This window comes from Cervus canadensis, chromosome 11 (genome assembly GCF_019320065.1).
Source record: "Cervus canadensis isolate Bull #8, Minnesota chromosome 11, ASM1932006v1, whole genome shotgun sequence".
Lineage (NCBI taxonomy): Eukaryota > Metazoa > Chordata > Mammalia > Artiodactyla > Cervidae > Cervus > Cervus canadensis.
In genome coordinates, this window is record NC_057396.1 from 45,754,267 (window position 1) to 45,771,009 (window position 16,743).

The 16,743-nt window shown below is 43.9% G+C and overlaps 1 protein-coding gene across 1 annotated transcript; it reads right to left on the reverse strand.

Annotated features, from left to right (window-relative positions):
- Positions 1-971: 971 nt before the first annotated feature.
- On the reverse strand, positions 972-16,503 carry LOC122450261 (olfactory receptor 51E1). Its single transcript, XM_043482504.1, has 2 exons — positions 16,342-16,503; positions 972-3,993 (listed from the first exon to the last, which is right to left on the reverse strand). Exon 2 carries the CDS (start codon positions 3,949-3,951, stop codon positions 2,998-3,000), a length of 954 nt encoding a protein of 317 aa, XP_043338439.1. The 5' UTR covers positions 3,952-3,993; positions 16,342-16,503; the 3' UTR covers positions 972-2,997.
- Between the last annotated feature and the right edge of the window lie 240 nt (positions 16,504-16,743).

Below are 16,743 nucleotides of genomic sequence, written 5' to 3' on the forward strand. Positions count from 1 at the left end.
GTATCTGGAGTAGAGAGCTGGTAGTCATAACTGAGAACACAAGACATGTTTATGAATCATTTCTAGGTAAAACCTAAAAAGAAAAAAAAAATGAGTAAGTGACTTAAAGACTGAAATTTCATGTTGTTCTGACTTTTCTAGGACCCAGCAAAGGTCCAATTAGCTGCAATGGTGGGGCCAGAGACAAGAATATCTAAACAAAGGAAATGGGGCCAATAAAATGATGTCCAGGTAAAATGTATATGATAAAGTTCTTAAAAGTGAAAGTGTTAGTTGCTCAGTCATGTCTGACTCTTTGCAACCCCATGAGTTGTAGCCCACCAGACTCCTCTGACGGTGGGTTTTCCCAGGCAAGAATACTGGAATAGGTTGTCATTTCCTTCTCCAGGGGATCTTCCCAACCCCGGGGTTCAAACCCAGGTCTCCCTCATTGCAGGCAGATTTTTTACTGTTAAAACTACCCAGGAAACTTCTAATTCCCAGTCAACTCTCCTAAAAAAGGCAGCCTCTCTTTTCATCCTAGTTCTTACCTCTGGGCCCTCCGGATGACCCAGTAAGTACTGAAGTAAATGACCAAATATAGTTTTATCCCTAAATCTGGCATTTAGTACTTATTGAGAAACACAGGAAGGTAGTGGAAGTGTTGATGTGTGTGCATGTGTGTTTACATTCACCAAATGCTTAATCCATTTAGGATCAAAACCATGAAACTTTATCCTGAGCATATTAATTATTATACACTTGGAATCTCTTTTGAAATCTAAGATAATAGCTGCATCCCCAGAAATAAAAGTAAAAAATGTGTCTGTCTGATTTGTCTCTTTTTACTCATTTATCTATGACTCTTGTGGGATTTCAACTATAAAACAGATACTCACATTTATCATATGCCCATACAGAAGCATGTATACAAATACTTATTTGAAGTCTGGAAGAATAAACACCAAAAGGCCAGCAGTACTTTTTTTTTATTTAGGGTGACAAGTTTATTGGAGTTTTTATTACATTTTTATTTCTGTTATTTTTTCAGAATGTCTAAGATCTTTGTTTACTGTGATCATATACTGGTTTCCTAATAAGAAAAAAGTCTTTATCTTCTCTCTCATTCTGTTTCTTTCTTTCAATCTCAGTATTAGGGCACTATTGGGAACTGGGATGATCCTCTATACAGTTCAGAGTGACCCTAGCTGGCATTGACTAATTTATATCCCTCGATCTGCTGGTCGCCACTCACTGGGTATAGCAGATTCCACACTGCTCACAATTCTCATCTTCTGGATTCCAGTCCAAGAAATTGGATATGCTCTCCTGATATCCTTTCTACCAAGTAGTCCTGTGCTTCTGGCCATGGCCAGAAAAGTCTGTTCAGCCATGTGCCATGCTCTCTACTCTCCTACCTGCTTCTCACACTTAACTACCTCTCCTTAGGTCTGCCTAGCACTCCCCTGTGGGTGGAGATCTCATTCCTCCTCCATTCATTACTCCTGAACTCCTGCAACGCCCACACACATTCTTCCCATTTGGCTTCCTTCTGGAAATGCTATACTTGGCCTGTGGGGCTCCTGAGTGGGCCTTTGGAACCATACTCACACTAAATACAGCCATCAGGGATACAGTCTTTTAAAAAAAGTCTGTATTGCATGACACAACATGTTGGATCTTAATTCCCCAACCAGGAATCAAACCCGTGGCACTTTGATGCTGTGGGTGTCCCCAGCAGGGTATCTCAGAACCCTGGGAATACATGTTGTCCACTTCTATGCTCTATTCACTTTCTGCGGGCCTATGCTTGCCTTAGCTTTTCTTCCTCACTAGTCACCTGGGCCACTGCCCCTACTCAGTCTCACAATGCTTTGTGCTCTTGACTCCCTGGTCTATGGTACCAGCCCTGTCCTTTCTGCCATGAGCTTCTAAGTTTTCTCAGCTGCATTTCTCTATAAAGTGTCTCTCCAGATATCCAGTGAATGCCCCAACTACTAATCATACTATTACCCGAAATAGCCACTGTTTGGGAATTACCCAAACATATTTCTGTTGCTACGACATAAGTACAATGGCAAGTAGTCTGGGAACCTTTGAAGTTACAGCCATCAACAACATTAACAGGGAATTCCTAAATACAACACTGAACGAGAAAGGAACTTAAATACAGAAAATTCAAGACTCTAGAATGTCTGACTTACTACCCCAGTAGTCTAACAACCCCTCCTCAAATATGGGATTGGGCATCAAAAGATAGTGTTTTAAGCCCGTGTGATCTCATTGAACATCAGTTTCCCCATCAGTACAATGGGGACACTAATCATATTCCTGCCGAAATCAAAAGGTTGATAAGAAAATTGGAAAATAAGGAAAACTATCCAGAGTCTATGAAAATGCTCAGATACAGTATCATCTTTCATTAATGTAGATAAATGTAATCTCTTGTGAATTTACTTTCAATCCTCTTCTTTAGAACTGGTAGTCAGAAAAAAAAAGAAATCATGTTTTCTCTGTGGAGATCACTTTGAAGAGGGAAATTCAGGTATGTCTCCTTTCCTAAGATCCAAATGGTAGGGGATTCTGAAGAGGAAATCAGTTTTAAGCCAGATTATCTAATTGTATTATGTTCTTATATTTAATTTTTGTCATACTCAAACCTTTGGTAAACATCCTTTAGAAATATCACCCTTATCTCAGAATGCTATGAACTATTAGCACAAGCAACTGTCTGAATGGTTTGGACTTGAAAATTGAACTGAATTCCAACCAAATAGGAAGTAATAACCCTCCAACCTCAACTACCCCAAAGAACTAAAGGGAAAAATAATATTGAAAAATAAGGATTGGGAGTATACAGTTCTGCTGACCCTACACACATGGAGATCCTCTAACCAGTTTCATCTTTGAAGGATCAGTTGTGTTTTTATTAAGAATTTTTTTCCTAATACTGTCTTCCAAAATGTTGATATTAAAATCTGAACTGAAAGACTTTGCACGAAAAAGAAATTTGACCCCTTAGGGATCCAAAGTGTGGGTGGTCACATGAAAAAGACGAAGGATACGCTGTCGGATCTCCTTTGTCTTCACTCCATAGACAATAGGGTTGAGCACGGGAGGAACAAGCAGGTAGGTGTTGGCCAGGATGATGGGCAGGAGGGAGTCACGCGGCTTGCCAAACCGGTGCACCATAGACAATCCAATGAAAGGTACATAGAATATGAAAACAGCACACACATGAGAGACACATGTACCAAATGCTTTTGCCTGGGCTTCACGTGTCAAGCCCAACACAGTCTTGAGGATAAGCAGATATGACAAAGAGATGAGAAGTGAGTCCAGGCCAATGGCTGAGATGATGACGATGAGGCCATAGATGATATTGACGTGGATGTCAGCACAGGCCAGCTTCATGACATCTTGGTGCAGGCAGTAGGAATGGGAAAGGACATTGGATTGGCAGAAGGGTAGCCTTTTGATGAAGACAGGTAGGGGTGCCATAAGTGCAACCCCCCGCACCACAGCAGCCATGCCAATCTTGGTTACACGAGGCAATGTTAGCACAGTGGCATGGCGTAGTGGGTGGCAGATGGCCACATAGCGGTCAAAGGCCATGGCCAGCAGCACTGTGGACTCCATGCCAGATAAAGAGTGGATGGCAAACATCTGTAACAGACAAGCATCAAACTGGATGGTAGTGGAGTTGAACCAGAAGATGGCCATCATTTTGGGCATGGATGAGGTGGAGATGAGAACATCAAGGCCAGAAAGCATGCAAAGAAAGATGTACATGGGTTCATGTAGACTGTGCTCCGTCCGCACAATGTAGATAATCGTCAAGTTACCTAGCACAGCAATAAGGTAGAGGGAACACAGTGGGAAGGCCAGCCAGAACTGAGCTTCTTCCAAGCCTGGCAGGCCTATTAGGATGAAATACGTGACGCTGGATTCATTGCCATTGGGACCCACCATTGTGAAGAAGCTGAGCTGCAACCAGTGCCAGGCAGGTAGAGGCTGGAATACAAAGATAAGCCATTGTCAGATCCTCTAAGATTTTTCTGTCATCTTCCTCCCCACCACCCCCCTCCCTATTCCATGCCCTATTCTTTGACAAGAACTCTAACTCCATTGCCTATCCAAACTCTGATTCTATTCTAAATTCAACCTAACTATCCTTCATAACTCAAGGCCCAAATGAGCATTCACCCAGTCTTACTTACTAGCCTCACCTCAAAGTGAATTCAGAAAACAAATAAAATACTGAAGCAAAAATTCTAACTGTTTTAAATCATGTAGTTCACCGAGAAGAGGTAGTTGACTAAGTTCATACCAGACATAGATGGTAAAAACTCCCATTGCTTCTATCCTAACTACCCTGTGCTCCCCTATCTTTAATACCTACTGTAATTCTATCATTCAGTTCAGTTCAGTTCAGTCGCTCAGTCGTGTCCGACTCTTTGAGACCACATGAATCGCAGCAGGCCAGGCCTCCCTGTCCATCACAAACTCTCGGAGTTTACTCAAACTCATGTCCATCGAGTCAGTGATGCCATCCAGCCATCTCATCCTCTGTCGTCCCCTTCTCCTCCTGCCCCCAATCCCTCCCAGCATCAGGTTCTTTTCCAATGAGTCAACTCTTTGCATGAGGTGGCCAAAGTATTGGAGTTTCAGCTTCAGCATCAGTCCTTCCAATGAACACCCAGGACTTATCTCCTTCAGGATGGACTGGTTGGATCTCCTTGCAGTCCAAGGGACTCTCAAGAGTCTTCTCCAACACCATAGTTCAAAAGCATCAATTTTTTGGTGCTCAGCTTTCTTCACAGTCCAACTCTCACATCCATACATGACCACTGGAAAAACCATAGCCTTGACCAGATGGACCTTTGTTGGCAAAGTAATGTCTTTGCTTTTTAATATGCTATCTAGGTTGGTCATAACTTTCCTTCCAAGGAGTAAGTGTCTTTTGATTTCATGGCTGCAGTCATCATCTGCAGTGATTTTGGAGCCCAAAAAATTAAAGTCTTACACTGTTTCCACTGTCTCCCCATCTATTTCCCATGAGGTGATGGGACCAGATGCCACGGTCTTAGTTTTCTGAATGCTAAGCTTTAAGCTAACTTTTTCACTCTCCTCTTTCACTTTCATCAAGAGGCTTTTTAGTTCCTCTTCAATTTCTGCCATAAGGGTGGTGTCATCTGCATATCTGAAGTTGTTGATATTTCTCCCGGCAATCTTGATTCCAGCTTGTGCTTCTTCCAACCCAGTGTTTCTCATGATGTACTCTGCATACAAGTTAAATAAGCAGGGTAACAATATACAGCCTTGATGTACTCCTTTTCCTATTTGGAACCAGTCTGTTGTTCCATGTCCAGTTCTAACTGTTGCTTCTTGACCTGCATACAGGTTTCTCAAGAGGCAGGTCAGGTGGCCTGGTATTCCCATCTCCTTCAGAATTTTCCAGTTTATTGTGATCCACACAGTCGAAGGCTTTGGCGTAGTCAATAAAGCAGAAATAGATGTTTTTCTGGAACTCTCTTGCTTTTTCGATGATCCAGCAGATATTGGCAATTTCATCTCTGGTTCCTCTGCCTTTTCTAAAACCAGCTTGAACATCTGGAAGTTCTCGGTTCACGTATTGCTGAAGCCTCGCTTGGAGAATTTTGAGCATTACCTTACTAGCGTGTGAGATGAGTGCAATTGTGCAGTAGTTTGAGCATTCTTTGGGATTGCCTTTCTTTGGGATTGGAATGAAAACTGACCTTTTCCAGTCCTGTGGCCACTGCTGACTTTTCCAAATTTGCTGGCATATTGAGTACAGCACTTTCACAACATCATCTTTCAGGATTTGAAATAGCTCAATTGGAATTCCATCACATCCACTAGCTTTGTTCGTAGTGATGCCTTCTAAGGCCCACTTGATTTCACATTCCAGGATGTCTAGCTCTAGGTGAGTGATCACACCATTGTGATTATCTGGGTCATGAAGATCTTTTTTGTACAGTTCTTCTGTGTATTCTTGCCACCTCTTCTCAATATCTTCTGCTTCTGTTAGGTCCATACCGTTTCTGTCCTTTATTGAGCCCATTTTTGCATGAAATGTTCCCTTGGTATCTCTAATTTTCTTGAAGAAATCTCTAGTCTTTCCCATTCTGTTGTTTTCCTCGATTTCTTTGCATTGATCACAGAGGAAGGCTTTCTTATCTCTCCTTGCTATTCTTTGGAACTCTGCATTCAAATGGGGATATCTTTCCTTTTTCCCTTTGCTTTTCGCTTCTCTTCATTTCACAGATATTTGTAAGGCCTCCTCAGACAACCATTTTGCCTTTTTGCATTTCTTTTCCATAGGGATGGTCTTGATCCCTGTCTCCTGTACAATGTCATGAACCTCTGTGCATAGTTCATCAGTCTCTCTCTTTATCAGATCTAGTCCCTTAAATCTATTTCTCACTTCTACTGTATAGTCATAAGGGATTTGATTTAGGTCATACCTGAATGATCTAGTGGTTATCCCTCTTTTCTTCAGTTTAAGTCTGAATTTGGCAATAAAGAGTTCATGATCTGAGCCAAGAGCTCTATACAGTCAGCAAAAACAAGACCGGGAGCTGACTGTGGCTCAGATCATCAACTCTATCATTAGACTATCTTTAAGACTAATCACAGTCCAATGTAGGAATACTCTAGTAACACAGACTAACACTGAAATATAACCTTATCACTAATTCTTATGACCTCTCCAATTCTAGCCTTAACCCTAACTTTAGCATTAACCTAAGGCTTAAATCCATTAGCTATTTAAAACAATGTAAAACTTAATAATGGCCTTCCCAGGTGTCTCAATGGTAAAGAATCCACCTGCCAATGCAGGAAACGTGGGTTTGATCCCTGGGTTGGAAAGATCCCCTGGAGAAGGAAATGGCAATCCCCTCCAATATTCTTGCTTGGGAAATCCCATGGACAGCTCCAGTCCATGGGGTCATGAAAGAGTTAGACATGACTTAGCAGCTAAACAACAAAGACTTAACTTTTGCAGTCATTTAAAACTTAATGTAAAACTTAATAATACCTATTTTATTATGGTAACCCTTAATTCAATTTTGAAAAAAAGATACACTAAACCCATCCTGAACTTTAACTCTACGTTCTTACTCTTGCTCAAATGTTCACCCAAAGTCTTACACTTGTTCAGACTGCCCAGTTTATATCATTAAAGGAACAATGACTGCAATGGATGCCATAGGTGTCCCACTCAGATCCCCTTCACCAAGCCAATGCATCTGTATCCCTTCTGCAGTGGATGTTGAGTAAGACAGGGTCAGAATTCCCCCTTTCTACAGAAAAATTTTATTTACCAAATGAGAGGCACTCCACCCAGAAAGTCATGTTATCCCCACCAGGGCAGATCTAGAGGTCAATGAGTGCCTGACACAATGGTACACAAGGCCAGCCTCCTTGACTCCAGGTGGGACCAAAGCTGGGATGCAATGTGTGCTCCAAAGCTTCCTGAGGAACCAAACCTATAGCTGGTCTCCAGCTGAAACCACAGCCTCACATTATTTTCTTTCCCTGCTGTATCCTATTTCCCTCACTCATCTTCTCTTGACAATATGTCCTTTAAATAAGAATTTCTATTTAGGTTCTGTTTCTAGGGGACCTACAAGGCTGAAGAGAGTGGAACTGATACAGAGGACTAAACATGAATGATGATGGCATTAGAAGCACTGGAGGAACAATCAATCCTTTACCAGGGTTCCACCATCCCAAAATCTGGCTATTGAAGTGAGGGATATAAGTAGAGATTCCTGAGGTGGGAAATATCAGACTTGAGTTTTCTCAGATCACATCTCTCTGTTGAAACAATTAGAGAGTTAACTAACTTTCTCCCTTTTTCCCTTTCCTCCATTCATTCACGTATATTCACATGCTCCTATTATTTATTAGATTATATAAATTGTATATATAGGTGTATATATTATATGTGTGTGTATGTGTGTGTGTGGCTTTCTCCTCTTCCCATTATGCTAGGGTATGTTTAAGACTTTTATCTTGGTAAGAAAAAAGGGGGCTTCCCTGGTGGCTCAGACGGTAAAGAATCCACCTGCAATGCAGGAGACCTGGGTTCAATTCCTGGGTTGGGAAGATCCCCTGGAGGAGGGCATGGCAACCCACTCCTGTATTCTTGCCTGGAGAATCCCCATGGATGGAGGAACCTGGCAGACTATAGTCCATGCAAAGAGTCAGACACGACTGAGCGACTAAGCACAGCATAGCAAGAAAAAAAGAAGGACTAGGTTCTTAAGATTTGGTCCTTGATAACTGAGGTAGGGGCTTCTGCATGGGCTACCAGACAGCAGGTGAATGCAGAGAAGAGCTCACAGCCAGCATCAGGAGGGGTTTACACCATTCACTGGGTCCAGAATGTGTTGATGGTTTTTGTTCCACCATTGATCTGTCACCCAGAGGTTCCCTCAGGCCAGACACAAAGGGGAAAACACTGAGAGCATAAGCTTTAGAACAGAGAGGGACAGAGTTTAATTCCAAAAACTGGAGGGAGAAGCTCTAAGGAGTCATGCTTAATGAAGAACTTCAGGTTAAGAGACCAGAGTCTTCAAAGTCACTTAAATATTCTGTACTGACCTCGCCATAGTATATGACACTGTGATTATTTCTCTCCTTCTTAAAACTTCTCCTTGATCCTTCTGCTTCTCCTCATCTCTCTCTGATCATAAGTTCTTGGTTCTTTCTGGATCTTCAGCCTCCTTCACTTGACCCTTAAGCATGCTTTTACGTGATAGTGCTCTCAGAATTTTATCCTCAGAGCTCTTTTCAATCTATATACATTCCCTGAGCCATCTCACCCGCTTCAGTAAACCTTCAGTAAACTGTTGATTCCTAAATATTCTTGGGAAGGCCTGAATTATCTTTTGTATCCAGATTCACAATTCTAAAGTCACTAAAAGAATCCACCTAGTTGTCTCTGAAGCACATCAAACTCTCCATGTCCAAAAATCAAGGTCTTCCAGGGGCAGTATTGTACAGCTGTTAAGACTGAATTTAAATGGAGCCTGGATTTAAAACCCAGGCAACAACTTTGTTAGCTGTACTATCTGGGGCAAATCATTTAACCTTTATAAGCCTCAGTTTCCTCATTGCTAAAATGAGGATAATAGTCCCTGCTTAATAGAAATCAATGTAAAGTTTAACTGAGATGATCAGTGTTAAAGCTTTTGACACAATGCCTGGAACAGAATAAATCTGCACACACACACAAAAAAATTATATGTGTTGCTGTTAACTGTTTTCCTGTAGTGTTTCCCTTTTTCTATTATGGTGGCCTAAACAGACACAGGACTTCCCAGGTGGCGCCAATGGTAAAGAACCCATCTGCCAGTGCAGGAGGCTTAAGAGACCCGGGTTCTATCCCTGGCTTGGGAAGATCCCCTGGAGGAGGGCATGGCAACCCACTTCAGCATTCTTGCCTGGAGAATCCCATGGATAGAGAAACCTGACCGGCTACAGTTCATAGGGTCGCAAAGAGTTGAATAGGACTGAAACAATTTAGCAAACAGACACATAAGCTAAATACTCTGATTCTCATAGCCATACCCCTAGTGTTAACTTTGTTATCAGCACAATCCCAAGAATCTTCTACCCAATTGAAATTAGGTCACCATTTATTGTTTTAAAAAATACCTTTGAAAACTTCAAATTAATTGGAATAAAGACAGAACTACTAGGGAGGGGCAAAGCTCCGCCTTTCAGCATCCAGCCCTAGTTTCTCTCTGACCACTCTTCCCCTGGCGCCTATACTCCAGACACATTGGAATACATACCATTTCATAAATGTAGCATTGATTTTGTGCCTCTATTTGTCTTTTTTTTTTTTTTAACTTCTTTTTGTCACTTTCCTCCTAAATCTCCCTCCTTATCTTCCCACTGGGCAAGATTGCATCTTCCACCTCCTGGTTTACTGCCTCTCTCCTATGCACTTTGCTGAACCTCTTTCCCCTTGATCCCCTGGGGTATAATTAAATGTTTCCTGTTCTGTGCTCCCAAAGAACTTTGTTTAGGTCTCTTTTTATGCATTCACCATCCTGAACTAGAATTATTGCTATGTTTGTTTGTCACTAAATTTTTAATTCCTAAATGGCAGGGACCCAATTCTGTGTTTAGTTAATGTTTGTTGAAAATAAAAAAGAGTTTTATCACAAGAAGAATTCCTCAGTAAATGTCTAATGAGGGTAGCACAGCCAAGGGGATAAGAAAGACTGCCAGTTGTCTGAACTATAGAGATTTTTGAGAAAAAAACTGGAAATTCATAGCAGGGTGTTGTAAGTTCAAAACAAGAATTTTTAGGATCAAACAGAAAAGATCTTTCTCATTCAGGGATCCAGAGGGCATGAGAATGGATACATGGAGAACAGGGCAAGAGCAAAGCCTGGACTCTAAATAAATGCAAAATGAACATATGTAACTGGGAAGGGTTAAATCTAACTCCATACTGGATCTGCTTCTGTGACTTTAAGTCTTATTTTGCCGATTTTGTTATTATGTGGTTTAGTCGATAAGTCCTGTCAGGCCCTTGTGACCCTATGGGCTGTACTGCCAGGCTCCTTTGTCCATGGGATTCTCCAGGCAAGAAGGTCGGAGTGGGTTGCTGTTTCCTTCTCCAGGGGATCTGCCCCACCCAGGGGTTACAGGCAGATTCTTTACCAACTGAGCTCTGAGGGAAGCCCTTTTGTTATTATAAGCACGGCTTGCCCTGTGCTATGGTCCCATTGACTCACAGGCAGATAGCCTGACCCTGCCCACCTGTGAAAGACTGGGACATTCTTGAGTTCTTTGTGTGGGAAATGGTGCCCTTTGTCTCTTGTTTACCAGCTTGGCTCAGAAATTCACATGTGGAGGGCCGGAATCGCAGATAGCTGTGGCATATTTGTTTATTGATATGACGGGAGATACTCCATTTCATACCACCTGTGAAATGACTGTAAGGAAGTGAAACCAACACATCCCCCTGCCAAAGGCTTATAATTGTAGGAAACATTTGCAAGAATTAAATGGTCTTTTACTTTGTTTCCTCACCTCCCCCCATCTCTGATCCATAAAAGAACCTAGCATCTAAGCCCTGGCATCCAAAACAACATGATTATTTTGAAACACTAGTCTGCCATTTTCTCAGTCAGCCAGCTTTCCAAAGTCATATCGCTTGCCTCAGTACCTCATCTCCCGGATTTATTGGCCTATCGTGTGGCAAACAGAATGATCTTGGACTCGGTGACACTTGCAGCAGTTTGTACCTAAGAGAGAGGGTGACCAAGGATCCCTGACCTGGAGATGTCAGCAAAAAGGCTCTGGTGCTCCAGAGGGTCAGATATCAATACGATCCAAAATTTCACATGGACAGACAATGCAAAACTGGGCAGTTCCCAGGATAAAGATGTGCTGCCTTAGGAAATATACTGAGAAGAAATTATGGGTTGGCACATTCAATCCTGTTACCTAGAGGGTAAACTGATGTGTTGAGTGGAGCCCTGGGACTACAAATCAAGTCCTGGGTCCAAGTAGATACAGAGGATGATAATAATCTCATTGTGCTGTTGCAAAATCAACGAGGTCAGGAATGTCAAAAGACATCATAAAACAGCATCACAGTGTACAAAGTGTGTTTTTTTTTTTTTCATGTTTGCTTAAAAATGGGGAATAAGGGCTCTTAAAATGTCTGAGGTTTCCAAAAACTTTTTATCACCCCCCCCCATTTGTCACCTTAATTTCCACTTTACCTCAAGCACATTCTCATATATACACACATACTAACTAGCAGCCAATCTCTCCCAAAGGCAAAGACTGAAAATTGAGATGGAGACACCAGAAATCAGAGAGAGGAGGATTTAGCTGGCCCAGAAGAGAGGTGCCTCGACAGCATAAAGTAGACAGCTATCTGAGGTAAAATTGGGCTGGAACTCAGATGCCAGCAGCAGGAGAGAAATGAAGGCCTGGAGGGGGAGCCAACCCAACGACCCAAGCATCACCCTTCAGACTGCTCAGCCCTGAAGCACCCCAGCCTCCCACAGTCCTGCCAGCTGACTGCCAGCCTGGGCAGCTGTTAGTAATTAGAACCATGGCACACACTCAGATAACATTTGGAAGCTCTGAAGGAAATTGGAGCTAAATCACTCTATTTTGAAAACAGAACATAATCAAGGAAAAATAAACAAAGAAAGAGTTTTTTTCTTTTTTAGAAAGCCTGCACTGCCTTAAACCCCCAGGGGATAGCTCTATGCTTGAGATTTTCTCTGAAAAGTCACACCATTTTAACAAGCCTCGGGAATGTTTCTTGGAGAACTGTGAAAAAAATCTTAGCCCTTTCTTGAGGACAGGGCATTAGAGCCTCCAGTGAGGTGGGGCAGAAATCTACGTTGAAGCTTTCAATCCTCCACATTCCTTCCCCCTGGCCTCCAGGAGTCAGTCCCTCAGGCCAGCTCAGCCCCCATCCCAGCCCATCCTCAGATTCTTCCCCAGAGTCTCTAAATTCCATGTCAGAGAAGCATGGAAAAGCGGTCAGGGATACACTATCCACGAGAACAACGAGATCACTGCCAGCATTGATTCTATTGTTTTTGTGATTAAAATAGAAATCACAGACTGCCTACAAAATGCCAGATCCTGCCTGTATAGAGATTATTTAACCCAGGAACAATTCTCCATAATAAGACTTTTATGTATCATGTCTACATGGCACCCCACTCCAGTACTCTTGCCTGGAAAATCCCATGGATGGAGGAGCCTGGCAGGCTGCAGTCCATGAGGTCGCTAAGAGTCAGACACGACTGAGCGACTTCATTTTCACTTTTCACTTTCTTGCATTGGAGAAGGAAATGGCAACCCACTCCAGTGTTCTTACCTGGAGAATCCCATGGACGGAGGAGCCTGGTAGGCTGCAGTCCATGGGGTCGCTAAGAGTCGGACATGACTGAGCGACTTCACTTTCACTTTTCACTTCCATGCATTGGAGAAGGAAATGGCAACCCACTCCAGTGTTCTTGCCTGGAGAATCTCAGGGACGGGGGAGCCTGGTGGGCTGCCGTCTATGGGGTCGCACAGAGTCAGACACGACTGAAGCGACTTAGCAGCAGCAGCTACATTATAGGTGAGAAAACTGAAGCCCCCCCCCCCCCCACCAAAAGTTAAATATTCCCAGGGTTTAATAGTTGACTGGTAAAACAGAAATTTGACTTAGGCTGTTCAACTCCAATACCTGTATGTTTTCCCCTTTAACTGTCTTTAATAGTGTTGCACCTTCTGAAAGCTAATCAAACCTTCCTCAGAGGCAAAGTAGAAAAGGGGCTTGGCAAGTAGAACACCTGGCCCAGTTAGATCCTTGGAAGAGAAACCAAGAGGGCAGTAAAGAGGACCCTCCTGGACTGGGACTTAGGCACTTCCCGCCTTTCAGCCCCAATTCTTCTGTCTGTGACTTGGGCAGGGCCCACAGTGGAAAGTAAAAATCTTTACCCTCTATTGAGTACTTCCTTCTCATTCAATACAGGCCTCTCATCAAGCTGTCAAGCAGACATCATAAATCCCATTTTGCAAACAAGGATGTTGAGGCTTAATTAGAACTCTCAGCATCATATCCATGTGCTTTCCAATATGCCAAGCTACTGCCCCGCCTCTCTCCCAGTCTCCTTTTGAATGATTTTTAAGGACTATTTCAAGGTTAATCTCCAAGGAATCCAAAATTTAAAAATCCCGTAAGTCCAGAGAGCTTCTCTAGGACTCAGGACACCTGACCAGCTGTCTCCACTTGGGTTCAGTGGGGAAGGGGGACAAAGAGGGAATGGAAGAAGGGATTTGCAATCACTGCTCTTACCTTGGCTAAACACACAGAATGTTCTGTGCCTAGAACAGTGGGGTGGGGGCCTCTGGTGCCCCTGCCAGCATCTGTGGGAACATCTGGAAGAAAATGTCCTTGGAGGGAAGCCCAGGAATACCTGGGAACCTCTGACTATTACTGCCAGGCCATCGAGGGAAAGCAGACCTCAGGGGTGATACTGTAACTGGCAGGACTACCGGGGCTCATCACTCAATTCATGGAGAGGGAACCTTCTCTTCATACTCTATAAGGGTATGATTCACGCATTCTAAGTCACTTCAGTCGTGTCCTACTCTTTGCGACCCCATGGACTCCTCTATCCATGGGATTCTCTAGGCAAGAATACTGAAGTGGGTTGCCATGCCCTCCTCCAGGGATCTTCCCAACCCAGGGATCGAACCTGCGTCTCCTATATTGCAGGCACATTCTTTACCGCTGAGCCACCAGGGAAGACTCTAGAAGAGCACCACATCCACCCAAGTCATCTGCATTTTCTGCCCCTCATAGCTTGCTTGTATTTTATAATGCACATGAACCCTTACAGGGTCTCGGCCATTCTTTTTAGAATGGCCACAAAGAGACTGGAAAGATGAGAGAGTACGATTTCTGACTCACAAAAGGCAGAGTGAGGCACCCAACACCACTCTCCCTCTCATCCCCATTCCCTTCACTCAATCCAGTCTGTCCCTCCAAAATCAACCCCAGTCAGAGCTCCAAGCATTCATGGCCCTGCCCCTCCACTTCCCAAGTAGGACCAGAGGCAATAAGGTTCCCACACACCTTCACATTTTGATCCTTATCAGAGACCTTCAGAGCTTCTTTGACTATCGTCTATATGCAGCAGAATAGCCTGAACTTGGACTTTAATATACATTTTTTTTGTTTTTTCAAATATCAGACTATGCCAGACTAAGCACCAGAGATACTAAAATACAGAGTGAACAAGTCATGTTTCAGCCTTCCCGTGGGGGGGAGGGGGGAGAAATTGAGACAAATATGCAGCTATCATAACATGTTGTGATAAATGCTAGGGCAGGGGTAAGTACAAGCGGCTCAGAACAAAGCAGAAAATAGTTCACCAACTTGTCAGGCTCTGAGGAGGTGACATCTGAGCCAAGACTTGCAGGGCCAGTCACAGTTAGCAGGGTTGGGGACACGGGGCCAGCAGCATTCAGTTAGATGACAAAACACATCAAGCGCCTACAATGTGCCCAAAACTGGAAATAAAACAGTGGATACAACAGAAAAGATCAGTGCTCCTCTGGAGCTCAAGCACTAGGAGAGCCATAACAGAAAAGAAACAAATAAGCCAAAACATTTCAGATAAAGATAAGTACCCTGAAGGTAGGACAGAGTGATGGGATAGAAAAGGACAGGGGCAGGACAGCCCTATTTGAGACAGGGGGTCAGTGAAGGCTTCTCTGAGGTTGTGATATGCCAACTGAGGGATGTGTGATGAGAAAACGCCGGCCATTCTAAGATCGAGGCAAAGAGCGTTCCAGGCAGGGGAGGGAAGAGAAAAAGGTCTTCTGCTTTGGGGATTCACAGGAAGAAGAAGGTCAAGGTGGCCAGAGTATCAGGAGCACAGGAGAGTTGTAGGAGATGAGGTCAGAGAGGAGAGGAGGGGACAGCTCATGTAGGGACTTGCAGGACATGGCCAGGAGCTTTGATTTAATTCTGAGTGACTTGGGGGAAATTAAGCAATAGGCTTGATCTAATTTGTTTTCAGAAGTGCATTCTACAAATGCAAAGACCCAGAGAGAACGAGAACACACCCTGTTTGAAAAGCTGCAAGTGGTTCAGTGTGTGTGCATATGTGTGTGGCGGGGGAGGGGAGGGGTGCGCCTAAAACGTGTAAGGCAGGAGAAGTCACAGCGTGGACACAAAATCCAGTTTTTTAAGTGGGCTGAAGACTGAATCCTGATCCTAGACATGGACTGGGTCACTATCAGAAGCCCAGGAATTGTGCTAAGTTCCAAACTCAGCACAGCCTGACTCCTGATGTAAAGTACAGCATGAGCCCAGACCCCATTCAGAGCCCACATCCCACACAGGGCTATAATCTGACCCCTGATCATAAACTGAGCTTCAACCACACCAATAACCTGGGTGGGACCAGCCCTGTTCACACACCAAACCCCAGTACAACTCTAGAGTGGTCCCAGCCCCGTCTGCTCTCAACCCACCACCTTCATTTAGCCCCATTCCCCCCAGGCTCAAGATGGGTGCCCCAGTAAACTGATCACAGGAAAATGTCTTAAAAACTGCGAAAGAAACATCCAGCACCAACCACGTTCCCTTCACCACATGAGCACAGAAATTGCTGAGGCCGTCTGTCCTTTGAGTCCGGGGCCTCCTTCACATCCCCGACCCCACTCCCTACTTCTTGTTCTCCCTGGCCTGGTTTCTCATTCACTTAGCAGGTCTAATGAAGGACCCCTAGATCCAGGAAACCCACACCCCCGGAGTCACCTCCAGTCTCCCACACTCACCTCAATTGTACTGAAGGAACAAGTGCCCTTTTCTCCAGGACTCTTCTAGCAGTGATCTGGCAGGCTGTACGGTAGGGCCGCCCTCTCAGTCTCCGCCCCCTCCCTTGTCAGGCTTATTTATTCTGTCATATCTCCTCCCTTCTTTTGGCTTCTCCCTGATGGGGGTAGGGCACTGCCCAGATGGTCTATCCTCAGATACCCCTCATAGCCAACTGTGGGACTGATGTCCTTCTGGGCTGCTGTGTCCTGAGAAGGTGTGCTTGGGGTATGGGGAAGAAGGGGTAGTGAGTAAGGGGTCTCTAGAGTCCTCCCCAGATGGGCCCTGTGCCAGTTGGAGTATTTCTGCCAGTTCCCAACGTGAAGTTAGGGTGAATGTGTACGGAGAGTCTAGAGAAACTCATG

What these genes read in the sequence shown, in the direction of transcription:
- LOC122450261 (XM_043482504.1), bottom strand. Translation starts at nt 3,951, where the DNA reads ATGGTGGGTCCCAATGGCAATGAATCCAGCGTCACGTATTTCATCCTA.